At 35.8% G+C, this 12,462-nt stretch overlaps 2 protein-coding genes across 3 annotated transcripts; one reads left to right on the top strand and one right to left on the bottom strand.

The window, feature by feature from the left end:
* Positions 1–590: 590 nt before the first annotated feature.
* LOC147847422 (dihydroorotase, mitochondrial-like) lies at positions 591–3,750 on the top strand. The gene is made up of 7 exons (XM_087339216.1): positions 591–757; positions 838–1,019; positions 1,184–1,320; positions 1,414–1,579; positions 2,392–2,508; positions 2,595–2,755; positions 3,280–3,750. The coding sequence occupies exons 1-7, from the start codon at positions 639–641 to the stop codon at positions 3,466–3,468; spliced, it is 1,071 nt and encodes a 356-aa protein (XP_087195342.1). The 5' UTR covers positions 591–638; the 3' UTR covers positions 3,469–3,750.
* Positions 3,751–5,957: 2,207 nt separating this feature from the next.
* Positions 5,958–9,684, bottom strand: LOC147847421 (actin-related protein 2/3 complex subunit 5A-like). Of its 2 annotated transcripts, none has more exons than XM_087339217.1 (4): positions 9,199–9,684; positions 6,673–6,745; positions 6,459–6,589; positions 5,958–6,386 (listed from the first exon to the last, which is right to left on the bottom strand). In XM_087339217.1, exons 1-4 carry the CDS (start codon positions 9,315–9,317, stop codon positions 6,251–6,253), a joined length of 459 nt encoding a protein of 152 aa, XP_087195343.1. In that variant the 5' UTR covers positions 9,318–9,684; the 3' UTR covers positions 5,958–6,250. The 2 variants fall into 2 exon arrangements, with proteins under 2 accessions (XP_087195343.1, XP_087195344.1); XM_087339218.1 differs by having other exon boundaries at positions 6,459–6,559; positions 9,199–9,652.
* Positions 9,685–12,462: the final 2,778 nt, after the last annotated feature.

Genomic DNA, 12,462 nt, shown 5'->3' with positions numbered 1-12,462 from the left:
GATTTTCAGAGAATCAGATGAGTTATTGAGGACAAAATGGCTCAATCTATTTGATTGGTAACATTGATAAATGATCAGAAAGCGTCTGATGAAAGAACCCCCCTGCATCCCCTCCCTATTCCTCCGCTCATAGAAAAGCACAAAAGCACAAATATATACATAGACGCCTCTAAGCTGGGTAATGTTCTGCATATTAAGGAAGTCTCGTCGTGGCACTTCTAAAATACCAAAATCATCCGTAGACCATTACCATTTCACAGGAAAAGGTGAACCATAGCTAAGGATATTGAAGCTACCTTTAGTCCATGCTCACCACATGTGAGTTGAACATTAAAACAAATGAAATGCTGCACCGTTAACTTTGGAGGCTTCAAATTTTCAGGCTTCAACATGGCCAACATTTGATTTTTGTTTACCTCGTGAGCTTTTCTCTAGTTTTTGTGCAATGTTGTTGTGAGCAAGGATGAAATAGATTGATGAAGTTCATGCAATGAGAACTATGCATGATGATGTCATGTTTTTATTTGATCCTTTTGTAATTCTCTTTTGTAGTATGATATTCGCAAATTTTCACCTGATAGTGTTGATTGTACTGATAAAATAGTTTGACACAGGTTTTGAAGCCAGCATTCCTAAGGATGCAAGTTTCAGAACTATCTAAACAGTCAGATATGAAGGAATTAATAATCACGCAGCCAGATGATTGGCACTTACATCTAAGGGATGGAAATCACTTACATTCAGTTGTACAACATAGGTGATATTAGGTGAAGTTTTACCCATTTTCACTCTTGAATCATCGTGCTCATTTTTATTTATTGATATATTGTAATGTAGTGCAACTACCTTCAAGCGGGCGATCATTATGCCAAACCTAAAGCCTCCAGTAACAACAGTTGGAGATGCCCTTTCTTATCGAGATCGAATTTTGAGAACACTTCCTCCTGATACTTCATTTCTCCCTTTAATGACCTTGTATTTAACAGACAACACCACACCTGAAGAGATCAAATTTGCAAGTAAGCTAACAATGCTTACGTGCTTTCTATTTTAGCATGTTGTATGTTTGTGTTACGTAAAGTATTAGTGGAATGTGTATTGGGCAGAAAAAGAATGGCATGTATATGTTTTATCCTTGGCATGGCTAATTAGGTAAGCTGAAAAACTGTTTATGGTTATACAGAACAAAGTGGGGCAGTGTATGCTGTAAAGTTGTATCCTGCAGGTGCTACTACAAATTCACAAGCTGGAGTAACTGATCTGTTTGGAAAATGTTTGCCAGCCTTACATGAGATGATAAATCAAGGACTGCCTTTGCTGGTAAATAGATGCCATTCTGTATTGTAATAATGGATCACTACATTCTTGCAACTCTTCTATAATCTGTGTATATATATGATGGCCTAATTTTAGGTGCATGGAGAAGTAGCTGATCAGACAGTTGACATCTTTGACCGTGAAAGTGTCTTCATACATAAAATCCTGCAACCACTTGTAAATAAACTTCCACAACTCAAAATTGTGATGGAGCATATAACCACACGCGATGCAGTTGAGTTTGTGAAATCATGCCCTGAAGGTATATCTAGCTGTTTGAATATGACATGTTTTCTATACTATATTGTGCATAAACTAATCGCAAATCAGGAACATCTCCTAAAGTTTAGTCCAGAACTTTGATGTTTAAGATGATTTCAATTACCATGCACTCTAAAATGTGAAATGATTAAAAATATAAGGTCAGTCATCATTAAATATATATTTATGCTTGTTAAATTACAGAGTACATAAATAAACTAGTTGTCGAGGGGGAATTTATAGACATTGTAATTTTGATGTTAGTGATGTAGAATTGTCTTATTGTTTTCCATTTTAATCACCATGTGCTAGAAAATATGTATAACGGATTAAAATGGCAATGCTTACTCATAATGTAGATGCATGCTTGTTGCATTACTGAGTACAGGGCTGCACTAACTGTAAATTGGGAATGCCTATTTTCTCTTCATTAAAAGCTCTAAAGAATCCACACTATGTTTAAAGCAGGTAGATCATGAGAATAAGTTTGCATATGCTGCGTTAACTTGAGGATTTAAATGTAAGTTATACGAAATTTGTAATTTATAAGATGCGATGTTTTGGAATAAATAATCATCTTAGCTTTTTCTTGGTGTGCGTGGATGCAGTACCCTTAGGTTCATATTTGTATGCATTTTGTACATAATTTCTTAGACTAATTCATATTTATATACCATTTGTATGTAATGTTGTGCATAGACTATTTGGTGCCCATCATTTTGAACATGAATTTTTTCATTGATGCAATATTTTCTGGTACACGGGTATGCCCTGCATTAACAAATAAGTTTAATACCTTAGTTTGTTTTGTAGGGTTTGTTGGAGCAACAGTCACTCCTCAACATATTGTAATGAACAGAAATGCATTATTTCGAGATGGGTTGCAACCTCACAATTACTGCTTACCTATCCTAAAGCGAGAAGTCCATAGTAACGTTGATGAATGGTTTCTTAAAGTTATTAGTTCTTTTTTGTTTTACCAGCTTACAAGTATAACATTGCTGCATTTATTGCAGGGGATGCGGTCTTGAGTGCTGTGACAAGTGGAAGCAAGCAGTTCTTTCTTGGCACTGACAGTGCCCCTCATGAGAAGCATACGAAAGAAGCACCTTGTGGCTGTGCTGGCATTTTTAATGCTCCTGTCGCTTTATCTGTTTATGCTCAAGCATTCGAAGAGGCAAGGATCACACAACTCTGCAGAATACATTTGTGTGCATATATGAAATATTGTCGTTTTCCTTTTTACATAGAATGCATTAAGTCTTCTATTTGGTACCCAAAACTAGAGAACCCCAACCCTAAGATAGACAGAAAAATGTGAAGGGGTCTATTAGCACTACATTTGTGCAGACTTTCTTATGGTTAGTTGTGCACTTAGAATGTCTCAAAACTCCTTGACGAGCTCAGGTTGGGCTATTTGAGAAAAATCAGTACATAAGGTCCTTGTGATGTTGTAAGAGTACCATTGAATGCAATATAATAGCGCAGGTTTAGGGACATCCATATCTGGTTGAGTATTAAGATTCTGCCATGTATATATATTAGTTAAGATTTTCTTTATGTATCCCAAAAGAGATCCTCAATGTCTTTATACATATGCACCAAGAAAATATAATATACTACCTGCGTATTTGACTATTATTTCAATATATACCTTATGTTGTGGTAAGTTCACAATCCTATGTGTGCCCTTTGTCACAGGCTGGTGCTCTGGATAAGTTTGAGGCCTTTTCAAGCTTTAATGGACCTGATTTTTATGGGTTACCAAGGAATACAACAAAGATAACGTTAACAAAGAGAAATTGGACTGTACCAAAAGAATACAACTTTGGCTCAACCACAGTTGTCCCCATGTTTGCAGGAAAAACATTAGATTGGAAGATCGATTAAAGTACAACCATTTTTCCCTTTGCCATATTGGTCATTTGTCAAATACAGCAGACCTAAAATCAATCGCAAAAAATTCAGTTTAAGGTTTGAACGTCATGCGTCCTCAGAATTCAAGTCATCCTTGCTGGTTATAAAAAACAGTTGTGCCTCTCTGCTGTTAGCAGTCAGCAAATCATCACAAAATTCTGTTATGGATCAATAAAAAACCATATCGCTGAGACATGTATGGTTTCCTATGGTTTTCATCTTCCAATCATATTTGAGGAGTTCCTTTTTTAATGATATCATCGAATGTGAGTATACGCAATTTTGCATGAAATTTGTTATGTTTGAGTCAATAAATTTGATAGGGTTTTAGAGGCCATTGATTTCAATCTACTTTTGTCAAAAAGTGGAGAGATTGTTGTAAGGTGGTAATTGTTGTGGCTGTTCGCCTCACGTCATGTTTTCAACTAGTAATATAAAGTGTTACTAAAATAAATAAAAACATATTCAGAACCTATTGGCATGCGAATTTCATTGGGTAGTAGGCTTATGGATGAGAGTAAATAATTACACCATTAGCCAACCAATGAAAGATTTTGAAATCAGAGGTTATGGAGGGTTTGACTGTGACAATCTTCCAGTATCTTTACCTATTCATAATGGATCTATGATATACTAAACTTAATATTGTCCATCCTTAATAATAGGTTTAACAGTTGTCCACCCATTTTAGGCCCTTGAAAATGCCACCTGGCATGTAATTGCTTTTTGAAAGAGTTAACATGAATGAAAACAATTTATTTGTCAACACGGATAGGGGGGAAATATTTTCCTCATCCATGAACTACTTTATAAATTGCCCGTTTAAAACAAAAAATAGCATCAACTATAATTAATAAATTACATAAAATATATATATAAATATGTACTAACTCTTGAGCATTTTATTCTTTCATAATTGTGTACACACACACACACACACACACATATATATATAGAGAAAGAGAGATAGAGAGAGAGATTTTGTTTATGTCAAAGATACATAAGAAATTTGATTATCAATAATTTATTGTTTTCCAAAGTTATTTTGTCCAAAGTAATATGATAAATATTTGGATAAATTAGATACATGCACAAGAAAGTGGTTACGAGTGTTATGCAATCATTTTGGGAAGGCTTTATGTGCATTGATTAAACAAGTAGAACGTGATGGAGAAAGAGATTTTTTCTTTATGATGATGAGAAAACACTTCAGAGATAATACTATACAAGTCTTGGAAAGATTGTTGTATCGTGATATGGTTGGGACCAATCTTTTCCATGGGTAATGAAACTTTGGGGCTGGTTCTTGTTTTGACACACTATTTGCATGTGAAATAGGTTTATCCAAGATGAATAAGATCAAAAACAGATTTCTAAACAAACGCTTAAATTGTCAAGTTTATTAATGTTCGGGGGCTATCAATACATAAAGTGAAACCAAATTTGAAGAGTTTATGTGAAGTGAATGCTTAGAAGGTCGAAAATACATGAAAAATAGAAGAATTGGATCATTGGCAACAAGATGATATTTATCTATGAATATGTCAAGACATATGCTTAGATTTATTATCTTTTTATAGCATCATGTGGTTTTTGCACATATATATTAATACTTGTTTTCAGAGTGGATTACGTCATCTGTTTTTTAGTGTTATGAGATTTTTAGTAAAATTCACATTTATCAAAATAAATAAATGACAGTTTTATAGTATTATATGGATTCATGAAAAACATAGCAAGTTAGACACTTGGCATTCCAACAAGATTGGCATGTTTTAAAAATACACATCCTGGGATTTTGCTTCTAGACCTCTCGTTTCATTGAAAGTTCTCATCACTCAATAATTCTAGTTCCAAGGCAATTCTTCTCTCACTAAATCTTTTTGTCAAAGAGTAAAAAATTCTCCAATTATGAACTACAAACCTCTTTACATAGTTTTATTAAAAGGTTTTTCCAAGAAACGCTGTTTTAAGGAAAATTCAATCAACATTAAATTATGCAAAGCTCTTAAATCATGCAGGTTGGTTTCCAGCCCTCGTAACAACAATAAAACTACATGCCACAGTCCAGCTTTCCATGTAACATAGGTTCATAGGTTACTGTCTTTCGATTGAATAGACAAAAGACGTATTGTTCAGATTTGCTTGCAGACATTGTGGACATTGCAATATTGACACAAGATCAAATGCCACTCCCTGCCAATTGTTCGGTGTAGATACTCCATGAAGTGATTACTAGGATTTTTCTTCTAAAGTATTAGGTCCAGATCTCACTTCCATCATCAATCAATGTGAGCACCACACTCATGTTGATATCTGCTCAATTTCAGTTTGTATTGTAGACTACTGAGCTTACCACACATTATAAATGTAAACTCATACCCAAGAAGAATTAAATTTAGCCAAGGACATAATTGGGCAAATTACATCTTATGAAATCCTAAATGCACATGATAATGTGGTTGCCATTCAGTAAACATTTAGCTTACTTTTTGGGTAATAAATGAGTACATTCTTAAAATAATCCTAGATTTTATATTCATTTATCTTAAAGTGTTTCCAAAAACCTTTGTTTCACCAAATATAGCTCCTATTGTTTGCCTACATATTAGATGATTGGTACAATGGCAAGGGAGCTTTTGCATTTGGTCAAGAGCCAATTACGTTGAGTACATCTTGCATTAGATGTATGCCATTACTGGTGTTCATTGACAGATAAAAAACTGATTATCATCCTACATATGTATGTGCCAAACTACACCGTGTTCCGTTTGTCTACAAGTGCTCTCATTATGCAACCCATGCCAGCTTTCTCTGTGAGCTTCTCATGGAGCCTCAAGCATTGGTCACATGTTGGCCGGTCTCCTGTCGACAAACCCCGATAAATGTACCTATTGCATGTAAAGATTAGATGAACTCCACTTTCCACCATAAAACCAAATCTCATTTTATTTTTTTCTTACTTCATTAAGATGTCATAGAATTCTGATTCCAAGGATGCAAGCAGATCATCAATGTCTTTCGATGCCATAAGCACTCGATGAACCACAACCCAATTTGCTGACTGCAGGCCAAAAAGATGTACATGACTACTCTGCCTGCCAAAATATGTTTCTTTTTTTTGTAAATACTTAATCTAGTTTCTTTCTTTAAGTAGTTAACATTTTGAGCACTCACCTTGCACGTCTCATCCTTTGCTCTTGTAGGAGAGTCATCAAGAGCAGTCTTTAAAGCCTCAGCATACTGACCTCTGGAAGCAAATGCTAATATTAGACCAGACATAAAGAAACATGGTAATGCATGTACATTTGTAATTTTAATCAATAATGCTAATACTTGACTTTTAAAATGATATTGATAGGGAATGCTAGATTGTGAATATTTCATTATTGTTTCAGTTTGTGCACTTAAACATTTCCTTTTAGTCATAAGAAAATAACATTACTGCGCCATATTCAAAGACCATCTAAATATCATCATACTCCCCTCCCTATTATTGGTACCCTTTTGCCTGTAAATAATGTGTAAAAAAGGGCTACTAACCTTCTCTTAACATCATCCTCTGTGGTTATATGACCTTGAGACAGTCTTCCTAGTCAAATTGGGGCATTGATAGAAAGCCTAATCTTCGCAAAGGGGAATACACACGGTCACGAAGCTAAAGAGGACGTTCTCCCAACAGGTAAGCCCATTTGGAGCATGGTTTCTCTATATGTGGTTCATGCCAACCTCTGCTGAAAGATGAAGACAATGACATTGAGCAGCTCATCATAGTTTATGCTGATGATCGATTGGCTATAGTAGGATGATATAGGTGTACATAGTTAAGGAGAAAGCCAGAGTTTTTGGCACGAGAACAGACTAGAAGTCAAACGTTTATTAACACTGGACTCTGGTGTTGCTCACAGCAGGTTTTATGAGTAAACAAAAGGAATAGTGTCCCAGAAAAGCCGTCGATTTTGTAATGGAGGGCTCCTGGCATATGAAATATTCCAATTTCAAATTATTATTTAATTAGGCACAGATTTGATCCACTTGGAAAGAAATTTTCTTTCCCTTCCGACAGGTAATGGCAAAAACTATTTAAACTATATATCATTCTGAGTGCCTCCCGATCGGTTGTTTAGTAGTTTCACTCCACTTTTGACAGCTTGACTGGCATAATATGTTGGCTGGTACCACTTGGGATTGTAACGTTGCATGAAAACACTTCTGATTGCCACATCTGAAGCATCCACAGAGACATGGAGCTTCTTGTCCTAGTTAGATGGCTATACAGCTGGATCTTGTGGCAGCAGTAACTACAACTCTATCTTGCCTTCTCTCCAATTTCTGTCCATGTGAAGCAATCTGATGCACCACTGTGTGCAGAGTGTGGCCAAATCTGCTAGATACCTCAGCAGCCTGCTGTGCCAATAGATATTTGACCAAGGAATCATGGAAATGCCTTGGGGATCATTGGAGATGGAGCTTCAACAATTGCTTTGACTTTTCTTGGGTCCATTGCAATTCCACCCTTGCTTATGATGTCACCCAGGAGCATTCTGTTTGATACAGTGAAAGTAAATTTCGTCTGGTTCGAGTTAAGTCATGCTTCTCTGCATTTTCCTAAGTCAATAACTACTTTAGATGTTCACCCACCGCTCTGAACACAATGAAATCGAGGAAAACGTCTTGCATAAATGTAGGAATATATGACTCAATGATTATTCATTGGAACATTGCTGAAATGGTTTTTAATCCAACCACCATTACCACCACAATTACTGCTGTCTTCTCTTGATCTTCATGTGTCATGCAAATTTGGTTGTACCCACTGAACTATTAAGGAAACTACATACTTTGTACCTTGCTACTGTATCTAAAATTGCATAAATGAAGGGCTATGAGAATGGGTCACAGACTGTTGCAGCATAATCGTCAACACTAATACCTGAAAACAAATGCATATAATGGTGTATGGTATCTACGCAAAAGCTCTACAGAAGATGCAGTGCTTTTGAAAGAATGGGAATATTCAAGAAAAAGATTGACTACAATTGTCTTTGAAAGATTTGTACATCTGTTCTCATCATTTGAAGGACAACATTCTAGATGATCTATATCATCTTTTATGAACCCCGAAGCATAGTGACCTCCACTTGCTTGGTGCTCTTTTTGAAGTCTGGATTCTAAGTCATGGTGATGCATCTTTGACCATTGCATACCATCCAAAGAAGACTCCTATACTGGAACTTGAAAAGCTTCCATAACCTGTCGTGGCCAAACCAGCATGTTGAAGAACATGCGAAGATCACTGAATTATGTTTCTGTATTGGAAAGTGATATGATGCCAGATACTAAATCATCTAAGAGTTTTCTTTGTATCCCATCTTGAAACAATACCTAGATTCTAGACACCGACCTTTCGTTGGATCACCTAGTCAATTTTGAGACAAAAATACTTGGGTAACATAGTGCATTAGCTGAACTTTATCTTGAGTTCCATCATACCACCAAAAAACACAAGTGCCATCAATCACGACATTCCATACAATGGATGGTCAATAATATCAGTGCTCCCAAAGAACCTTTACCACCCACTTCAGCACAATCAAGCAAAAAAAGACTCCGACATATTGACTACAAATCACTTTTGAATGAGCTGGACAACCACCATGTCATATATATAATTAGGTTGAGGTTAAAAGAGTATGAGCTTACGATTTTAGTTGCCATTCCACTTGTTGGGACTTTAGCTCTATACGGTTGATTATAGTCTCCACTGGCTCACTGTCTTCAGAGTCATATTCCTCCAGGACTCCTACCTCCTCATCCGCCATAACTTATGCTCAGATCTTGTTTTAAAACACATATATTAAACACATGTGTGTGTAAAATGAACAATCGTTTTACAGAAAGATTCGAATGGTTACTTTCAACATTCACATCTGTAACCTATTTTTAAAGCTTCAACAAACTTGAAATACTTAGGTGACAAATAACAGCATCAATTATGATATATTTTGATGCCTAATTTGGAGAGAAATCTTTTACCCACGTTTTCATCTGGACTGCATAATGCATTTATGAGCAGATAATTGTCATCTTCCAAAGGTGCCAAAATATTGGCCTTTGGACTATTCAGCAAAATGACAACTGAGAACCAGACATTTACAAATGAAACTAGACATTGCAATCCTAGTTTTTCAATGACCGAGCAATCAGATATCTACAAAAGCCTGCATATGGCCCCAAAATTAGGTCTGTTACAAGACGATGATATCCTGAGGGCCAAAAAATAACATTCAGCATGCTCGGTGTTTGGGAAAGTTTTCTTTACAGAGCAACTTAAGTTTCTTTTCATGAATGAAATTATTTGACATTATCAAAAACTACCAAAAAGGCATAGAAAAATTGTAGAAATTTATATATTCATCTGTAAGATTTTGTATATTTCGTAGGGGATATTCACAGTGCCACACAAATAAAACAATAAAAATTATAACCATTCACATATATATGAACCCAAACGGATTGCTGAAAAGCATTTAAGCTTTAAATATCTGCGTGTTTGGAATTAGTTTCTAAATATAACTGAGTTTTAGAGCCTTTACAGCTCCAGGAGTTGGTTGCTATAGCAAGGTGACAAGGCAATTAGTTGGCGTAGAAGGAAACTTACCCTAACCAATTGCCCACATTCATGTTATAGTATGAGGGCTCTCTATCCTTGATTTGCATTAGCCATATTCATCTTTAAATATGTGTTAACCCCTCTGACATTTTCACTCTATTTCGAGGGTGATATAAGCATATGTGTACATATATATACACATAGAATGTAATAAACATGTTTGTTCAAGCATACAAATGTTTGGAAACGAACACATTTGAAAAGGGAAAAATGTGTGCTCCTTTTTTTCCCTTCTTTTCCGTATTTTATTATTAGAAATTAGCTCACCCTAGTGGTAAGTTGTTGTGCTACTATTGCCTATGTCTTGGGTTCGAATCCTAATTTCTCTCTCTCAGAGGGAGAACACTATGTTTGTCATTGTAGTGTCTTTTATGAAATCAGAGGGAGATACCATTGCCTCTTTAAACAAGGCTTTGGCCCACTACGCAAGGTAATGGAATATGAGGACCAAAGATGCCTAGGACTTTTCTTGCTCGAGCTCAAGAGACATCGGGAAAAGTTGTTGAAGAATGCATCCACACAAGCTCATCCACAAAGAACAATCACAACTTTCTTTAGCTCCATCACTCCTAATGCTAGAAGTCAACCCCAGGATACAGAAATGGGATCCAGACCTGGATATAACAAAGGGGTTACGATTGATCGGGCAATGGCAATTGGCCGTGCACGTAGGCCCCGGCCCCATGGACCACGACCTCGACACCCTTGTCATCGACAAATAAAAGCCATTATCTCCCGCCATCGTAGGTGCTTCCCTCGCTTCGGAGACATTTCCATTCTGGATCGACCTATGATAGAGATCTTTCAGAGACAAAAGCTACAATACACCTAACTTGAGAATCTCGCATGTGCCAAAAACCAGATTCTCTCGTCTCTTTTCTTTTCATCCTATTTACTTTTATATTTACTGTGTAATATTTACTTTATTTTGATTTGTTCTCAAAGACGAGAAAACATTTAAGATGTAATCTCTTATTCGGTCTTATAGGCCATTTTGGCCTCTTAAAAGACGTTAATATATCTTTCTTTCTTTCTTTCTTTCTTTCTTTCTCACTCTCTCTCTTTAGTGTCATGTGATAGTAAAATTTTATGTTAGTGTCATGTTTTCTTTATATTCTCCAATATATGTTTTATGAGTTTTTGAGCGTTTGATTATAATTTATAATGACATATTTTGATTCAATCTCTATAGTTCCTACTCATTTTTTTGTAAAGTTCTAAAGTGAAGAAATTGATACCTTCACTAGTTTCGAGATGAGAACATCGATAATTGCACGATGAGCTCATCATCAATACAATTATGTCTTTGAATTATTTGATTTTTATGTTCATGCTTTCTAATGTTTAGTAGTTAAGTAATTCGTTAGTTTTGAACTTTCAATTGTGTTGACATTTGATTCAATCAATATATAATATAGACCATAGTCATTTTTTGAAATTCCAATCTATATATATTTTTTCCAACTTTGAGATGATTTACCATACACGTTTGATTGAATCATTCTCGAATGCGAATTCATGTATGGTACGTATGATTCATTATATGTATATACATAACAATTACAGTGTGATTCTTCATTTCCTAATGGAACCAAAACAAAGAAACTGCTGCATTTCTTCAATTCACATTTCTTGGTTTCAGAAAAGCTGTTCAACTACGTGCCCCATCTTGTTTTCTGAAAGTAGAAAACCCTTCAAGACATCTCTATCGATACAACATACAATGTCAAGCTCCTAAGATATCCACTTTGCCCTTTTTCAAAAAAACTCTAGAGTTGAATGGATCCAACTATTGGGTATGGAAGCCAAAGATTATGATGACTTGTGTCTTCACGAGGTTCATGCTTTAGCTACGTGACACGCGCAAATCAATGACGAACAAGGACAGCATCCTTGATTGATAGAACATATGAACCTAGTTGATTTTATAACTAGGACGATCGGACAGCAACATGAAAATCCCCTCTCAAAGAAGATCATTGAGATGTCTGAAGACAATGCATTTGTGCGACTCTGTGCTAGTAGCAGGAGTTCCTGAACCTCCAATGCACATTATTCAATTCCATCAATAGATTGATAAAACAATTCTGGGAGATCTACACAACCTTGTAGCGGCAGGCAGTACATGGTCCTAGTGCCACTATTCAAACTTCAAGATAAGTATGATAGCTACTTCCAAAGTCTGGTGAAATCAACTCAACCTGAGCCTAAGCATTTCCGATTTGCAAAGTCAAATATGTATTTACTTTTATCTTGCCAGGGCAGCTAGCTACTAGTCACCTGGCATTTCTCAT

This window comes from Azolla caroliniana, unplaced genomic scaffold (assembly GCF_043228905.1).
Source record: "Azolla caroliniana isolate FFs.n. ecotype wild unplaced genomic scaffold, voAzoCaro1.0.p SCAF_1049, whole genome shotgun sequence".
In the NCBI taxonomy this organism is placed as follows: Eukaryota; Viridiplantae; Streptophyta; class Polypodiopsida; order Salviniales; family Salviniaceae; genus Azolla; species Azolla caroliniana.
The sequence above is the reverse complement of the archived record's forward strand: the minus strand, read 5'-3'. Positions and strand labels throughout refer to the sequence as shown.